At 43.3% G+C, this 19,129-nt stretch overlaps 1 protein-coding gene across 3 annotated transcripts in view; it reads left to right on the top strand.

The window, feature by feature from the left end:
- The window catches only part of AOPEP (aminopeptidase O (putative)), a 378,987-nt gene that overhangs the window by 203,603 nt on the left and 156,255 nt on the right, over positions 1 to 19,129 (top strand). For all 3 annotated transcript variants that reach the window (XM_074953154.1, XM_074953153.1, XM_074953152.1), the window contains 2 exons: positions 14,837 to 14,939; positions 15,060 to 15,167. In XM_074953154.1, coding sequence (XP_074809255.1) covers positions 14,837 to 14,939; positions 15,060 to 15,167 — 211 coding nt within the window. The remainder of the gene's footprint in view (positions 1 to 14,836; positions 14,940 to 15,059; positions 15,168 to 19,129) is intronic.

The raw sequence follows: 19,129 nt of genomic DNA, 5'->3' as shown, positions 1-19,129 counted from the left end.
GGGGCTTGGAGGAAGGGTTGGAGTTGGCATGGGCCTCGGGTGGAGGGGGGTCATGCACCCTCTGGGTAGAGAGGAAGTTGGCACCTATGCATTCCAGTAATACCTTAAGAAACATGGTTAACATCTGTCATATGTTTGTTCTCGTATCCTCTCCTTAGGGAAAGAAGTGTGTACAATGAAGAGTTTAGTTTTGGATTTTTTTTTAAAATTTATATATATACACACACACACACACACACAGATGCATGTTTGTTAGAGAATGCAAGGTCAAAAAATGTGCCTTGAATTTGGAGTGGAATGTGTTATGGTTTTGTGATGGTCTTAGTTCTTCTTCAAGAGGTGTCCCTGTGGGTGCTCCACTGTAGGTGTTGGTGCGCCCTTGTGCGATTGTTCAGAGATTTTTACAGCACTACCTGTATCGGCCACGCATGCGCGGAGCCTGCCTCACATACCAGTCTTGTCTTAATAGTGTGTATGCACTGCCGAACTCCTCAGTTCCTTCTCTACCATCCCCAGCCTGAGTTGGACCTATAGCAGACTCATTTAAAATTTTTTCTCTTTCCCATTCTACATCCTTTTTTTCCCCCTTACTTTAGCACTCTAGTTACTAGATAAGTTCATCCCTTTAAAAAAAAAATTCATTCCCGCTTCTTCCTCTCAGCCTCCAGCCGACACTAATATGCCTGGCTCCCCAGGATTTAAGCGGTGCACTACATGCAGGGACGCCACCCCTATCTCGGATGGTCACTCCAAGTGTATAAAATGCCTGGGGGAGTCCTTCATTCCTCAAAAATGTGTCCATTGTTTCAAATTAAAATCCAGGGCACGTAAAGACAGAGAACTCCTACTGAAAATGATTCTTGGGCAGAAGTCACTAGAACCTGCTTCTCACCCAGGTACGGGCTCCTCAGTGAACCGCAGCCCTCCCGCCTCCAAAAAGGACAAAAAAAAAAAAAAGAAAACGCCTGCCTCCCTCAGCCAGAAGGGAAACATTGCAAGCAAAAAGGTCAGTGAGCAGGTCTATTTCTTCTATGTAGACCTTCCCCCGGCTCAGCACCTTTGATGTGCTGGTTCCCCTGGCATCACGCTAATCCCACCTGTGACTGTGGAGACAACGCAAGCTCCCAGTGCTGAGGCTTCAGGCTTCAAGTTGCCTGCCTCTCTCATGGCACTATCCGGCACCGCAATGGACACGGTGCCAGCATAGAGGACCTTGCCAGAACAGACCTGGGCTGCGCTTACCTTCCTGGCACCACCAACCTCAGCGCATGCATTGAGCGTTATGGTGCAGAGAACGTCGGTGCCGAACGACCCTCCAGTGCTGCAGGCACTCTTAACGGACGGTTTATTTCACACAAGCTCTCCGGCATCGCAGTTCACTCATTCACCGGACCTACAGGTGTCACCTAACCTACAGTTACCTCTACTTGACACCTATTTTTCTCCGGACATTTGCATGCGGTCCGGACACCTGTCTCCGGCTGTATCTCACTTTTCTAGTGATGAGGCAGCCATAGTGCAGGGAGACTTTTCACCACACAAGTTCTCCCAGTCACAGAGCCAAATCAGCACTGGTCACAGAAAATCTAGGTCTTCGTTCATCAAAGACCTCCCTCCCTGGTATACAAACCCTTGGATGGCACCACCTATGCCCTTCCCCAGTCAGTGGCAATATGGTGTCCGTGGGCACCATATAAGCGATTCCACTATGATCACCCAGATGCCAAAAATAGGAGGAATGCCACCTCACCACCACCAGTGCATATGGCTACGAATGAGACACAACAACAAGCTGTTACTCCACACTTCGATGAACACACTACACATGCTTCCCCAACCCTTGTCAAGCCCGTATCCACTCATGATGAGGCTATACTGCCTCCTCCACCAACACTGTCGGATGACTTCTTAAAATTTCAAGACCTCTTCAAAAGAGTCGCCAATGAGTTGAGAATTAATCTGGAGGAAGTTTTGTGAAAATCAACATGAGTTGACTGACATCCTGCAACCTTCTTTCACATCCAAGATTGCCTTACCTATAAATCCTGCCATTATGAATCCTGCCAAAACCATATGGCAGACACCAGCTACTAGCACACCTACCTGTAAGTGAGCTGACCGGAAATATTTTATTCCTTCTAAAGGGTCTGTGTTCCTTTTACTCACCCAGTGCTAAACTCATTGGTAGTAGAGGTAGCTAACCAAAAGAACAAACACCAATTCCCAGGTCTACCCCAACTGATAGACAGTAAAAGGCTGGACCTGCTTGGTCGTAAACTCTGTGCTTCATCCACATTACAGTTCCGGATATCTAATTATGCGACCATTCTGGCAAAATTTGACCACAGAAATTATGAGAAACTCATGGACTTTATTGATGACATTCCAGAGGGCAAAAAACCATCAGTTTAAAGCCATAGTCTCTGATGGACAAATAATCTCCCATACTGCACTACAAGCTACGCTTGATGTTGCTAACAGAGCTGCGAGATCCACTGCTACAGCAGTAGTGACGCATCGAGCTTCATGGCTCTCATCCTCTTCTTTTCCTTGCAAGGTTCAGAATACCATCAAAGATCTCCCTTTTGATGGTGGAAAAACTATTTGCCAGTAACACGAACAATGTGCTTCACTCCATGAAGGACTTGAGACATTACGGTCTCTCGGTATCCAAACGGCTGCAAATAGGAGGAGACAATATAGATACCAACCTTATCAACATCCACGCTACCCAACGGTGTCATAGACCATATGAACAATAACGTCAGTGACCAAGATGTCAACAAAAAAAAAAAATGAGGAGTACTTGTGGCACCTTAGAGACTAACAAATTTATTTGGGCATAAGCTTTCGTGGGCTAAAACCCACTTCATCAGATGCATGCAGGGGAAAATACAGTAGGAAGATACCTATACACAGAGAATATGAAAAAATGGGTGTTGCCATACCAACTGTAACGAGACCAATTAATTAAGGTGGAATATTATCAGCAGGAGAAAAAAAACTTTTGTAGTGATAATCAGGATGGTCCATTTCAAACAGTTGACAAGAAGGTGTGAGTAACAGTAGGGGAAATATTAGCATGGGGAAATATTAGCATAGTTTTTAGTTTGTGTAATGACTCATCCACTCCCAGTCTTTATTCAAGCCTAATTTAATGGTGTCCAGTTTGCAAATTAATTCCATTTCTGCAGTTTCTCGTTGGAGTCTGTTTTTGAAGTTTTTTTGTTGAATAATTGCGACTTTTAGGTCAGTAATTGAGTGACCAGGGCGGTTGAAGTGTTCTCCGACTGGTTTTTGAATGTTACAATTCTTGACATCTGATTTGTGTCCATTTATTCTTTTGCATAGAGATTGTCCGGTTTGGCCAATGTACATGGCAGAGGGGCATTATTGGCACATGATGGCATATATCACATTGGTAGATGTGCAGGTGAACGAGCCTCTTATGGTGTGGCTGATGTGATTAGGTCCTATGATGGTGTCCCTTGAATAGATATGTGGACAGAGTTGGCAACGGGCTTTGTTGCAAGGATAGGTTCCTGGTTAGTGTTTTTGTTGTGTGGTGTGTGGTTGCTGGTGAGTATTTGTTTCAGGTTGGGGGGCTGTCTGTAAGCGAGGACTGGCCCATCTCCCAAGATCTGTGAGAGTGAGGGATCATCCTTCAGGATAGGTTGTAGATCCTTGATGATGTGCTGGAGAGGTTTAAGTTGGGGGCTGAAGGTGATGGCTAGTGGCATTCTGTTACTTTCTTTGTTGGGCCTGTCCTGTAGTAGGTGACTTCTGGGTATTCTTCTGGCTCTGTCAATCTGTTTCTTCACTTCAGCAGGTGGGTACTGTAGTTTTAAGAATGCTTGATAGAGATCTTTTAGGTGTTTGTCTCTGTCTGAGGGATTGGAGCAAATGTGGTTGTATCTTAGAGCTTGGCTGTAGACAATGGATCGTGTAGATCTACAAAAACACTAACCCAGGAACTTATCCCTGCAACAAAGCCCGTTGCCAACTCTGTCAACATATCTATTATTCATCAAGAATTACAACATTCAAAAACCAGTCGGAGAACACTTCAACCTCCCTGGTCTCTCAATTTTAGACCTAAAAGTCGCATTTCTCCAACAAAAAAACTTCAGAAACAGACTCCAATGAGAAACTGCAGAACTGGAATTAATTTGCAAACTGGACACCATTAAATTAGGCTCAGATAAAGACTGGGAGTGGTTGGGTCATTACGCAAAGTAAAAACAATTTCCCCATGCTAATTTTCCCCCCCTAGTGTTACTCACACCTTCTTGTCAACTGTTTGAAATGGGCCATCCTGATTATCAGTACAAAAGGTTTTTTTCTCCTGCTGATAATATTCCACCTTAATTAATTGGTCTCGTTACAGTTGGTATGGCAACACCCATTTTTTCATATTCTCTGTGTATAGGTATCTTCCTACTGTATTTTCCCCTGCATGCATTTGATGAAGTGGGTTTTAGCCCACGAAAGCTTATGCCCAAATAAATTTGTTAGTCTCTAAGGTGCCACAAATACTCGTTTTTTTTTACTGATACAGACTAACATGGTTACCACTCTTGGTTGCCGCACCAATTCATTGGTTCTATGTTGACCCCCTCCCACTAATAAGCAAATTTGAAGATGTGACCAAGGGTATAGAAAACATCATCCCTACTTCAGTGCCCATTTTCTCTCCCTCCTCCCCCCGCCCCCGTGTCCCTTTTCAGGGACTCCTCTCACGAACAACTGCTCCACCAAGAGGTGCATCACCATCTCCAATTAGGAGCAGTACAACCAGCGCCTGACCAACATAGAGGAAAAGGGTTCTACTCCCATTACTTTTTAACACAAAAGAAAACTGGGGGATGGCAACCCATTCTCGACCTCAGATGCCTCAATAAATTCTTTAAATAAAATAAAAAAAAAAATACAAAATGGTGACTCTTACAACCATAATTCCAGCACTGGAGCAGGGAGATTGGGTTTCATCTCTCGACCTGCAGGATGCTTATGTTCCTATGACCATACATCCTGCCCACAGACGTTTTATTTGCTTCGTTCTGGGCCCACAACACTACCAGTACAGATTCCTAACTTTTGGCCTCTCGACTGTGCCTCGTGTCTTTTCCAAACTCCTCGCAGTCATAACAGCTCATCTCAGAAGGCAGCGAATCATAATTTTTACTTACCTCAACAACTGCCTTTTCAAAGCCAGGACCCTCCAAGAAGCCATTCAGTCCACACAATGGACGGTTCAATGTTTCCATACTCTTGGCCTGTGAATGAATAAAGAAAATCTTCACTCACTCCCACCCAACAACTGGAGTTCATAGGAGCACATTTTGACTCATGCAAAAGAATAGCATCTCTCTCACTCCACCTTTTTAGCACTATCAACCTTTTTGTTCCCAAGCTGTACAACAGTCCACAAGTGGCTGCATGAGCTTGCCTACAACTCTGAGGCCACATGGCCTCTTGCACTTTGTAGTCAGGATCGCTTGCCTCTTCATGAGGTGTTTCCAAAGCTGGATTCCACTGTCTACAGACTGAATGTCCATGGTCTGAACAAACGTTTATACGTACCTCCCAGAGTCTAGGACTCCCTCCACTGGTGGACATTGCCTCCCAACCTTTGCTCAGGGGTCCCCTTTCAACAGGACATCCCGTCGGTTGTCCTAACTACAGACGCATCCCTTACAGTATAGAGAGTACACATGCCCCAATACACTACCCAGGGTCTTTCATCTCCTGCCAAGACCTCCCTTCACATCAACGTCTAGAACTCTGAGCGATACGCAATGCCTGCCTCCAATTTCTGCCTTTCATACAAAACCAACATGTCAGGATAATGACCGACAATATTGCCTGCATGTTCTATGTAAACAGGCAGGGAGTGGGGGTGCAATCTCACTCCCTTTGAACAGAAGGGATGAAATGATGGAACTGGGGTCTCAGACAAAATGGGAACTAAATGAGGATACAGTACTAGACATACTAGGATACTCAATCACAGACCTTTTTGCAACTGCAGCAAACAAGAAATGCCCAAGATTTTGTTCCAGAGTGGGACTAGGCAAACACTCCTCAGGGGATACGTTCATGTTCCCATGGAACACCGACCTAATGTATGCATTTCCCCGATACCACTCATACACAAATTATTGATAAAAATATGAACACACCAAGCCAGGGTCCTAATGATAGCCCCACATGGCCCAGACAGGCATGATACCCCTTCCTTACTAAGATGTCGCCTTCTGCACCCATCCCATTACCCTCCGCCCGAATCTCTGGTCCCAACAACAGGGTCTACTACTCCACCCCAATTTAACCATATTACACCTCAAGGTTTGGCTCCTTCATGGTTCTCTCATGCTGAGCGAACTTGCTCAGAGCAGGTTCAAAATGTACTCCTTCTTAGCACAACAAATTCTACATGCACCACCTGCCTTCATAACTGGACAAGATTTACACACTGGTGGGTTTTCACAAACACCACTCCCTTTTCCCATGCTTCTCCTGCTAATCCTCTACTATCTGTTAGAGATTAAATTCTCTGGACTCTCCCTGAGTCCCATCAAACTCCACTTGACTGCAGTTACAGTGTTCTATGATGCCATCGACAATAGGACTATCTTTGCTCATCCCATTACTAAGTGATTCCTTAAGGGACCGCAAACCCTATACCCAGGCATCAAACCGCCTAATCCATCTTGGGACCTCCCCTTAGTCTTAACATGCTGTCATAAATATAAAGGGAAGGGTAACCACCTTTCTGCATACAGTGCTATAAAATCCCTCCTGGCCAGAGGCAAAAGCCTTTCACCTGTAAAGAAGCTAAGATAACCTTGCTGGCACCTGACCAAGATGACCAATGAGGAGACCAGATACTTTCAAAGCTGGAAGCGGGGGGAACAAAGGGTCTGTCTGTTTGTGTGATGCTTTTGCCGGGAACAGAACAGGAATGGAGTATTAGAACTTGTTTGTAAGTAATCTAGCAGAAATGCATTAGATTTCCTTTTGTTTAAATGGCTGGTAAATAAGCTGTGCTGAATGGAATGTATACTCCTGTTTTTGTGTCTTTTTGTAACTTAAGGTTTTGCCTAGAGGGATTCTCTATGTTTGGAATCTGATTACCCTGTAAGGTATTTACCATCCTGATTTTACAGAGGTGATTCTTTTACTTTTTCTTTAATTAAAATTCTTCTTTTAAGATCCTGATTGCTTTTTCATTGTTCTTAAGATCCAAAGGGTTGGGTCTGTGTTCATCTATGGTGAGGATTGGTGAGGATTTTTATCAAGCCTTCCCCAGGAAAGGGGGTGTAGGGCTTGGGGGGATATTTTGGAGGGAAGACGTCTCCAAGTGGGCTCTTTCCCTGTTCTTTGTTTAACATGCTTGGTGGTGGCAGCATAGGGTTCAAGGACAAGGCAAAGTTTGTACCTTAAGGAAGTTTTTAATCCGAGCTGGTAAGAATAATCTTAGGGGGTCTTTCATGCAGGTCCCCACATCTGTACCCTAGAGTTCAGAGTGGGGAAGGAACCTTGACACATGCCTAACCCAAAACCATTTGAACCATTAGCCGCATGTTCCCTCCTACATCTCTCTATGAAAGCTGCATTTCTGGTAGCCATTGCCTGTGCAAGATGCACAGGAGAAATTGCAGTACTCATGGTAGATCCGCCATACTCCATATTTTTTAAGGACAAAGACACCCTGCACTTACTCCCCTGAAATTTTCATCTTTCCATGTCAACGAACCTATCCATCTCCCTATCTTTTCCAAAACCACATGCAAATTCCTTTGAATCTACGATGCACACTTTGGATGTGCACAGAGTTTTGTCCTTCTACTTCGACAGGACTAAAACCTTTAGGCGTTCCGACAAGCTATTCATCCCCATTGCAGAACGCTCTAAGGGCTCATTTATCTCTAACCACTGACTTTCCAACTGGATCTCAAGTTGCATTTGTCTCTGTTATCAACTACAGAACGTGAGTCCTCCTACTTTTATCAGGACTCACTCCACCAGATCCATAGCGGCCTCAGTGACCTTTCTACATAACGTCCCCCTTTAAGGTCATGTCCAGAGCTGCCATTTGGGCTTTTGAAAATATGTTTGCAAAACAGTATGCTCTTACACAGGGACCCATCACCGATACACATGTGGGCAGAGCTGTTCTATCTACTGTATTCCTTCCAGACTCCTTGAGAGATACTGCTTTTCAGGCACCTACAGTGGAGCACCCACAGGGACACCTCTTGAAGAAGAAGAGGAGGTTACTCACCTGTGCAGTAACTGACATTCTTCGAGATGAGTGTCCCTGTGGGTGCTCCACTCCCCACCTTCCTCCCCTCAACTTCGGAGCTGGGGCAGCCTCCATTGTAGAGAAGGAACTGAGGAGTTGGGCCGTGCATGCGCACTATTAAGACATGGCTGGTATGTGAGGCAGGCTCCGCACATGCGTGGCTGATACGGGTACTGCTGTAAAAATCTCCGAACAACGGTGCAGGGGCGCACCGACACCTACAGCGGAGCACCCACAGGGACACTCATCTCAAAGAATGTCAGTTACTGCACAGGTGAGTAACCTCCTCTTTCTGTAGGGATTCATTCCACAGTTCTAGGTTGACCCCTGAAAAAACTCTGTCTCTTCAATGGATGACCTTTATCCTTATTGTAGAGAGTTCCATTGTGCTAGAAGAACAAAACTGTCAACTAGAGTCTTCATCCTGGAGCTTTCGATGGCCTTTTTTAATATCCTTGGCCCAGGCCATTGAGGACCAAAACCTTGTTTCAATATTCTGTGGGAAGTCAGAGTCAGGGGTGCAGGATTGCTTTGTTGTGTTCATGGTCATCTGCTTTGCTCAGACAATGTGCTGCAACCTTCTGCACCAGTTGGACTTTCCTAAGTGTTGAGGGCTTCTGGTATGTTGCAGTGCTGTAGTCCAGCTGAGAAGTGATGAAGGCTTGAATAACTAACACTGGGTCATCATGCACCAAGATGGGATGGTGTCTCCTAGCCCAGTGGCTTTCAACCTTTCCATACTACTGTACCCCTTTCAGTAGTCTGATTTGTCTTGCGTACCCCCAAGTTTCACTTCACTTAAAAACTACTTGCTTATACAATCAGACATAAAAATACAAAAGTGTCACAGCACATTATTACTGAAAAAATGCTTACCTTTTCATTTTACCATATAATTATAAAATAAATCAATTGGAATATAAATATTGTACTTATATTTCAGTGTATAGCATATAGAGCAATATAAACGAGTCATTGTCTGTATGAAGTTTTGGTTTTTACTGACTCTGCTGGTGCTCTTTATGTAGCCTGTTGTAAAACTGAGCCGATATCTAAATGAGTTGATGTACCCCCTGGAAGACCTCTGCGTACCCCAGGGTTACACAGGCCCCGGGTTGAGAACCACTGTCCTAGCTAACCAGAGATGATAAAGTGTTACTCATGATTAAGATAAAGATTCTGTCATGGATATTTTTAGTAAAACTCAGGCACAGGTCGTGGGCAATAAACAAACATTCATGGAAGCCCGCGACCTGTCCCAGAGTTTTACTGATAATCTTGGGGTAGGAGGGGAGGAAGGACAAATAGAGCACTTCTGGGGACTTGCAGCTGCTCCTGCGGCAGGGGCTGACTGCTGCTGCTCCAGCCCGAGGGGGGCTGATCCAACCCCAGCCACCGCTCCAGCAGGCGCAGGGACATTCCGTTGGGCCTGCAGCCAACTACTGGTTAGCTGTTCCGGTGAGCCTGGGGCTGACTGCCTGTCAACTAATGTTCCCTCTAAATTTTTACATCCATGTGCGGAATGAATTTTGTTACGTGAACCAATATGGAGCTGATGAATGGCAGGGATGGGGCCGAGGGGTTCAGATTGTGGGAAGGGGCTCAGGGCTGGGGAAGAGGGTTGGCGGTGCTCTGGGGTGGGGCCAGGGATGAGGTTTGGGGTGCAGGCTGCCCCAGGGCTGTGGCAGGGAGAGAGGACTCCCCCCAGCCCTCTCCCGCTGCAGGAGCCCAGGGCTAGTGGAGAGCCCCTCTCCCTAGCCACGGCAGCTCTGGGGCCAGGGGTAGAGATGCCTCTCCCTGATGCAGCCCTGCATGCCCCCTACCTCTCTCTTCTCCAGTCCAGGTCCCTGTGGCTATGTGCCTGCATGGCTATTGATAGCCTGCTGCACAGCCACGCAGCTTAGAGGGAATTTAGTTCTCAGCTGTTCCAGCCCCAGGGGCCCTGACCCAACCCCAGCCGCTGCTCTAGCTGTTCCCCAGAAGTCACAGAGGTCCTGGAAAGTTACGGCATCTGTGACCTCCGTGATAGAATAGGATCCTTACTCAAGATGCAGCTATGTGGGAGTTTAGCATCAGTGAAAAGTCTTGGAGCATTCCTTAAGCTACAGACTGAATTGACCAATTGTGGGTGTGTACCTTCAACCAAAGGAGACTGCATCATGACTGTAAACTCTTCAGAATGCTTTCCTCTGTCCACCACTATCACCTCTGTCTTGCCCAGGGTTAGCTTCAACCAGCTCTTGTTCATCCATGACCCAATCTGATCCAAGCCCTTGGCTATCTTGGTGGTAGTGGTATGATTGTATGTGGGGAAGGATGGGTAGAATTGTGTGTCCTCTACATATTTCTGGTCCTTGAGTCCAGGTCACCTGACCAGTTCACCTAGTGGCTGTATGTAGATGTTGAATAGGACCAGACTGAGAATTGATCCTCGTGGGACCCAGGAATTTTCGGATGAAATGGGGTTTCATTAGAAAATGCCAATTAATCAAACCTGAAATGTGTCACAAAAACACATTTTGGGTTTGATGAACTTCTGCTGAACCACAGGCATGTTTCTGTTAGAAAATGGGGACTGTCTTTTGATTTACAATAATTCCTAGTTCTGTATGAAATGTAATGCTCTGAATACTTGCATATTAAAAATGATTTTAGGTTAGATGGACCGCTGGTTCCCAAACTTTACTAGATCATTACCAGCTGCTTGAAAAATTGATGTTTGAAGTACCACATGCCTATTTCTCCTTTTTGTGCATGTTTATTTTAGGCATTAATAGGCTTACCTTAAGTACTCATGGACTCACGAGTAAAATAAATGCCTGAAGAAGCTTAAAATGTTAGGGCTATCCAAAAAACAAGAATACAGTTCAGTGAAAAATTGTGAGGGTTTGATATTTGTTTTCTTTCTGATGTGGAGTAAAACCAAAAATAAAATAGAGAGCAAGACAGAGACCTCCCCAGAATAGCCAAGATTACCTTGGATGTAAGAGAGCAAGGTTGAAGTCCTGCTCAGGATCAGGCAAAGCAAGGACTTGAGCCTCAGTCTCTCCCATCCCAGGTGAGTGCCCTAACCCAGTGGTTCTCAAGCAGGGGTCTGCCTCCCACTGGGGAGGCTGCGAGCCATTTCAGAGGGTCTGCCAGGCGTCCCATGGGGCTGAAGCTCTGAGGCTCCGGGGTTCCAAGCCCTGGCAGAAGCCGCCCTGCAGGGATGAAGCCCTGAGCCCCCCAACCGTGTGGAGCTAAAGCTCCGAGCCACCCCCCACCCCAAAGAGCTAAAGCCCTGAGCCTCCCGCTGACATTTTTGGTATGCCACTTAAGTACATTCAATGGGTTCATTTTTTTTTTTAACTTGTCTAATTTAAGTTTGAAGTTCTTGCTAATTCTAATCTTGATTACTGTTGAATTTGAGCCAAATTTCAGTCTGGTTCTCTTTTTACAAAATTTAAATCAAGAAAAATACAAAGCATTTTGACAAGTATCGGGGGTAGCCGTATTAGTCTGTATCCACAAAACAAGAAGAAGTCCAGTGGCACCTTAAAGACTAACAGATTTATCTGGGCATAAGTTTCATGGGTAAAAAACCCACTTCTTCAGATGCATGGAGTGAAAATTACAGATGCAGACATTATATACAAAGCATTTTGAGTAGCTTTCGGAGAAAACAAAGGAAGTGCCATTAATGAGAAGGGTGTGTGTTTGTGTGTAAAATGGAAGGCAGCTCAGAGGGGGAAAGAGGTAGAGAGTTGGGGGTGTCTTGGCTGGAAGTTAGGGGCATTACCTGGGTATCAGGCAGTTTCAGCTCCATGAAGCCTTTTTTGCTTCTCCGCTGGTCTGACTCCCAATCAAGCAAGGCCCCGCCCCCTGGTTGCTTGCAGTCTGGGCAAATTGCACAAGGGTTCATCCTGCTCTGAGAAGATTCCAACTGCAGCAGACCAGCTTGCTCCTGAAGAGCCAGGCCTGCATCTAGGCTTTTATTCAGCAGACCGACCAATCATCCCCATCCCCAACTTCCCTGCAGAGACAGGAGAGAATTCCCCATGTGTCCCCTGCTTTGCAGCCTAGCAGGGGTCAGGCTGCAGCCTCTGTAAGGCACAGGTTACAGATGGAGCATGCTCTGCAGCAGCTTCCTGGAGCACGCCCTTTAAGTCTTGTGAGTCCTTGCAGCTGCAAGTTTTGCCTACACTCTGAACTAGCACTGTATGCATGTTCTTGTTCAGAAAAAAGGAGCTCCGGTGATGTGGCATAGGCCTTTGCAAGTTTGCCTCATGACTTGAGCTGTGCAATGTGGCACAAGCTGAAGGCTAGGCTCAGTAGAAATCCAGCTCGCTATGCACTAGATCAGAGCACAGTGCCCATCTGCACAGCCACAGTGCACAACACACGGCTAATAAAACTACTGTGCCGGCATTGTTGGTGAATGTTGTTTCCCCATTATGGCTAAAATTGTCCACACACATGCATTTTGTTTCACAACCACTTTCTGGCAAGCTGCAGCTCATGCAACCACTGTTGATTTGAAACTGAACAATTTCTTTTCAACAGTGTCTGGTATACCACTTACAACATTCTCCTGTACCACAGTTTGGGAGTCATTGAGATAGGTTGTATTACGGAATTATGTGAATTATGGAATGTGGATTAAGTTCTGTTTTTTTAATTGTTCTTAAATACACATGCACACACTTTATGGGAGGGGATGGCTCAGAGGACTAGTAATGAGATATGTCCCTTTCATCTTTTGGTGAATAATGACTGGTTATTAGTAAGCAAAAATATTTATTGTCTGTTCATTGGATTAAGTAAAATTAGCTGCTTGTATTCATCTTTCTTGGCAATCAAAGCAGAGACCAAGGTTTAAATAGGTATCGAGACTTGACTCTTAGAGTTGGTCCCTCAGAGACATATTAATGGTGTTTAAAAGGAAGCTTGGAGTGCTGCTGCCTGTGCTGTCCCTATTTTGTGGAGGGGAAAAATAGGGCTGAAGTTTCCAGAACTGCTTGTTTGCCACCTTTCGCTCGTACTAAAACTATATTTAAAGTCTCCAGAATTTTTTTCAGTCATGTTGATAGACTCCTAAAGAAGTGCTGTCTAGTCCTCCTTGGCTACCCTGTGTGGGACCTCTTGGAAAGAAGTTTGAAGGCGAGGAAGAATTAGTACTTCAGTACTGTGGCTGTGGTATGGAAGACCCCATTTACAGAGGAGGGGGAAATTTTGCATAATTTGTCTTTAGTTTTTCTTCTCTGTGATTAAACTTATAGGACTGCTAGGCACTAATAACTAGTATAGACTTCCGTCGTGCCTATTGAGGCTTGGCAATCTGAAGACCCAGTACTAAAGAGTTAACATAGTTTGAATTTGTTCTGGATATTACTGTCTGTCTGACTGAGAATCCCCAAGGCTCTGTGTGGCAGGCTCTCTCTTTCAAAGCTCCGGTTGTTTTTTGCTGACATGCACACAAAGTGACAAACCAAAGAAGAAAAAGAATGGAAGGCTTATACTTTTCTGTAGTGTATTAAATGTAGATGAAAGAGGCCATTCATTCTTGCAGGTGTAGTCTTGTGAGCTGTTAAGCTGTGTTCAGGTATGAAAAGTGAAATATGTAGCCGGGTGTAATGAGTTCAATATCCTTCCTTCCCATATACCTCCATCTCAAATATCTGTCTTTTTTTGTCTGCCTTTGTTCATAATGTAACACTGCTGTCTACGTAGTATCTCCTAATTAAATACCATGCAATATGATGTCACGTCTGGGAGGGAAGAGCAAGTACTATATCCCAGCTTAGTGTTGGCTTTCAGTTTAACCTCAGCTGTTTGAGCAGCCACACACAAAATCACATTAGAGGGATACATTTCTTGTTATTTCTACTTCTTTTCACATTAGCTAAGCTATTTCAGGGATTCTCAACCTTTTTCTTTCAGAGCCCCCCTCCCCCAACATGCAATAAAAACTGCAGAGCCAGAGGAAGGGAGGCTCCGGGCTTCAGCCTCAGGGGGGTGCTTCTGTCCTGCAGGGCTGGGGCGGGGGGGCGCTCAGGAGCCCCGTGGGATGGAAGGCTTGAGGGTTTTGCCCCACAGGATGGGTTCTCAGCGCTTTAGCACCTTGGGGTGGGGGGTGGCTTGGGGCTTTAGCTCTGTAGGGGCAGTTTAGGGCTTCAGTCCCATGGGGCAGCTTCTGTCAGGGCTCAGGGTACCAGAGCTCAAGGCTTCAGTCCCGTGGGGTGCCAGAGCTCAGGGCTTCCTCCCTGCAGGGCACCAGAACTCCAAGCTTCAGGCCCAGGGCTCCAAGTGGCCTTGCTTGGCAGACCCCCTGAAATGGCTCACAGTCCCGCAGTGGGCTGCGGACCTCCAGCTGAGAACCGCTAAGCTATTTAGCACAAATTCAATTCCAGTGTAGAATGGAGACTAATGCACTAGTGAGTAGTGACTGAAGATACCAACCTATTATCATCATTTTGGGCAATGAAAGTTTGTAATGCATTAGTTCTTTACTCACTTATCAAAAATTTAATTGATTTGCAATCATTTTAGGCCAAACAAAGAGAACACAGGAGAAGTGAGTGAGTCTGGAACATGCATAATCAAACATGGTCTTAATGCAGAAAAAATCTTCATGCAGGTTCATTACTTGAAGGTAAGAGTGCGAAACTGACCTAACTGAAGCTGATGTTACTAACACATTTTATAAACACTTATTTTTGTGTATTCTTTAATTAATAGCATCATCTTTGTCTTTGGTACTGATTTCTTCCAGGGCTATTTCCTTCTGCAATCTCTAGCCAAGAGAATTGGAGAGGCTACATATTTTGAATTTTTAAGAAAGTTTGTGCAGAAGTTTCATGGACAACTGATCCTTTCTCAGGTACTCTGCTGGTGCTTGTTGCCCAGTTTTTGAAAAATAAGTGACTTTTATTTTCTGTTTGACTATTTAAATCACTGCTTTTGGAAATTTAAAATGTGGATAGGACATAGGACACCGAGTCAGGAAACTTGGATTCTGTTTTAAGCTCCAACACGAACTCCGTTTTTCCTAAAGCAAGTCACACATCACTTCTGTGCCCCATTTTCCCAATCTGTAAAATGGAGATGATATTTACTGTCCTTTATATACTTGGAACTTTGCATAAAAAGTGTTCTACAAGTGATATGTATGTATGTATTATTATTATTCAGCACTTCATGGCAACAAGAGGTATAAATTGAGATCATCCTGCTCCAGAAGTACAGACCTCTGCAACTTTAACTAAATATAAATTCCCATTAGCTGTTAGCAGTAAAAACTAAATACTATGTATATACTGGAAGGATACAATCCTACTCCCTTGAGGTCAGTGGCAAATATTCCATTGAAATCAATGGAAACAGAAATTGGTTCTTAGTGTAATTGATATGAGATACTGTATCTGATCTTATAATAGTATATACTGTTTTGTGCAGTCATCACTGTGGCGTTGTCTGAGTGCCTTGAAGTTGCATTGCTGTCAGACTGACTCATGTGCACCCATTTATTCAGGTTCGAGTACCTGTATCAGACTTTGATATGATCAAGATAATTTCATCTAAATACATTGAAGGTGGCATGGGAACAAACCCTGCATTTATATTTGTTGCTTTGGACTTTCAAGATTCTGGACTTGTATGTGTATTTGGAACATTGCAAGCACATTGCAGCAGTTATGTGCTGAGTTAAACTGGGTAATCAGCAAGTGCAGGAAAAATAGTGACTGCTAAAGGTGGCCTTAAGATTCACTCTGAAAGGAGATGATTCTTTTTAAAGCCAGGCCCGAAGAAGGGAAGAGACTTGCTGCCTAACTGCTAACTATTTCTATGCAGAGTTACAAGTCTTTGCTGCAGCCAAAGAAGAAAGCTGGGGAAAGCTATTCCATGACTCTAACTGCTCCAGTAAAAGAACAAGCTAGTAGTACTTATACCCATTCTTTAGTCTTGTGTACATTAGGTGCAGCTCTACCTCTTGAGGGAACATTGGGCACCCTAAGGTAGATAAGGTTCCCACTGCTTGCAGCTGTTTTGAATACCAGGTCAATTGGACTTCCTTGGAGAAGTTTTAATTGGCACAGAGTAAAAAATACCAATCACTGTGGAAGACTTGTCTACACTAGGGCTACCAAGTTGTGAACACCAGTGCTCTAGTGTTAGCACCAGCTGGAAGCTTTTTTGGAAATTATAGCAAGAAAGCAAAAAGCTGGCTAATGCCCTTAATTTGACTGCAGGAAAAGTATTGGATTGGGGTACAAAAAGTCAGCCTTGTTGCAGTTAGATCTACTAGCCTGACAGGAAATCAATTAAGTTAGTGGATTGCATAAATATTGCAAAATGTGGGAAGGTCCCAATGCATTAAGCTATTAGTCATCCTAGCCAGATCATATTGCGGTGGTAGTACTAATTTACTAGTAATCTCCCCTCTCACTCCAATGCTCTGCAGTAAAATGTGAATTGGTAATGTATCCAGCTGTTCTCTCACAAACTGAAACATTTCATACTTGTTCTCATCCCAGAAGCAAATGTTTGTTGTAGTTTGATAAAAATTTGTTGAGCCATTTTTGAGTTGAGAGTGAATGTCATTTTTCATCTAAGATTTCTCAAGACTCATTTTTTGAATATAATTAATTCAAAGAAGACTTTGTTTTAAAACTTCAGACTTGGCCATGTGATTAGTCAAGATTGAGAAACGTGCTTTTCTTTGTTTGAAGATATTTGATTTTGAAATAATAAAGTTATGGATGTTTTCTTAAAAATGCATCAATCAGAGTGTATTTTCTTACACCAGAAAGACACACTAAAGTTTGATCCTTTGAACAGTCAGGAGCGTCTATGTTTGGGAATCAGAGGTGGTTGGAATGAGCCACAATGCCATTGCAACACTTCTGGTACTTTCTCAGAAGTTCATTGGGGGCCAAAGCCGAAGTTACTGGAAGGACTGAGTAGGAGTTAGATCTTACCCGTAGGTAGCAATCAGTGTACATTTCTAGACACACATAAGTAGTATTTTCTATTGGTCCATCTTTGTTGTATAACTATGTAATAAAAATGCAAGGAGGCAGAGTTATGGTTAATCTGAATTTCTTGACTCTGTGTATTGAGAATCTCAACTTCAGTGTTTCAGTTGTGTAGGTATTTGGCATTTAATTGTAGCTAGGCATACATGATATTAGAAGTAATTAATTAAAACTTTCTACCAACTTTTCTTATTCAGGTTCTTTCTTGAATAAGTACTGTATTCTGTCACCACTGAAGCAATAAGAGGTTTAAAACAAAGGCACAAGTGGTAAATTTAAATGTTGTGTTGTTCTACTTTTACCTTGTCCAAAACAATTGTAAGCGTTCCCAGCATTAAGAGTTCTGAGGAAGAGAGAAAGTAAAAACTCACAGTGCAAATAATTATCTACTTTCTGAATACAAGTCTTGTTTTCAGTGATATTTGTAGTATTTTTCCTAGATGAGAGCTGCAGGTGCAAGGAAATGACTTCAGATGTGAAACATTAATCAGTTTGCTTTTTTCCCTTCATTTTGATTGCCAGTGCTTAGTATGTTTTTAATCGTAGTTTTTGTTTATTTTAGTTGAAGTAGCAACAGATGAGTAAAGCAAGTCTGGAATCTTTTAGCAGGATTTAAAAATAAATCTTCTGTTTTACTTTCTATGGGAGAATTCATTTAGTAGCTGCTTTGAATTAAAATTTTAGAATGAATGGAGTGATATAGAAATAAATAGAAATGAGTACAAGTTCCTGATTTCACTCGTGCAATTAATTGTACTATTTAATTTGGTGGTGGAAAAAGAACACACTAGGAATCAAGTTGTTTGCAAAGTTTCATTTTCATATAGTTCCATCTGCTATAGTAATAGCCAGGACCTGTACTACTCCCCCATTCTGCTTCGGTTCTAATTTGGTGTGGCACAAAAACAGTCTTGCTTAAAAACAAACAACTCTTTTTAAATCCCAGATTTTGTTATGACAAAGTTTTAAAAGGCAAACTTTCAGTGAATAGAGACCTAGGTGTACGTATATACATATGTACACACATATGCACACTTAGGTATACCCATACAGTTACCCCAATTTTGTATAATAAGTGGGTATCTACACCTGCAAGTTAATAGTTATGTGTCTGTCTTCCACATTTGTATGAGCAAATGGGCAAGTTGGAGGTGGAAATGTAGACATGCCGGTGTCTGAGCATTTTTGTGCATAGACACTTCTGGATTGCTTTTCAAAGAAATCGGGGTCTAAAATGTATTTATACTCTTTGGCCCCAGTCCTGAAAGCTTTTCCATGTTTGAAGACCCTGAGCTTGAGTGAATACCCATTGATGTCAATGGGGCTGGACATAGGCTCAGGGGACCCCCTGTGCAGAGCAGATTGCAGGATTGGAGCCTTTGTTTGCTTTTTGCACTTAATTCTGGTTGGAACACAGAAATAGATGTCAGTTTCACTTAAGTCCAGTTAGTTTCATATTCTGATTCTCACATTCACTAACACATTGTTGCCATTTTTTGATTGCTAATACTGTGAAGGGAATGTTTATATTCAAGCACAACCTATTGAAATTAAAACTTAATGAAATAATCTATTAAAATCAAGTTTTATCAAAATCTTTCTAAAGCAAAACCTACATTTTAGTTCTAAAATATTTGAGTATCATTTTAAATCTAATTAATCAAGTTATGCTATGCTTGTAGACTACTTTGATTATCTTCCGGTTCATTGCTTTTTAAAGACTTCTTTCTCTGCACATATGCTTGCTATAAACTCTGTGAACATTCACTTTATTTATAATCATACACACAAAAACTATGTTAAAAAC

The sequence above is a fragment of the Natator depressus genome, chromosome 5 (assembly GCF_965152275.1).
Source record: "Natator depressus isolate rNatDep1 chromosome 5, rNatDep2.hap1, whole genome shotgun sequence".
NCBI lineage: Eukaryota > Metazoa > Chordata > Testudines > Cheloniidae > Natator > Natator depressus.
The sequence above is the reverse complement of the archived record's forward strand: the minus strand, read 5'-3'. Positions and strand labels throughout refer to the sequence as shown.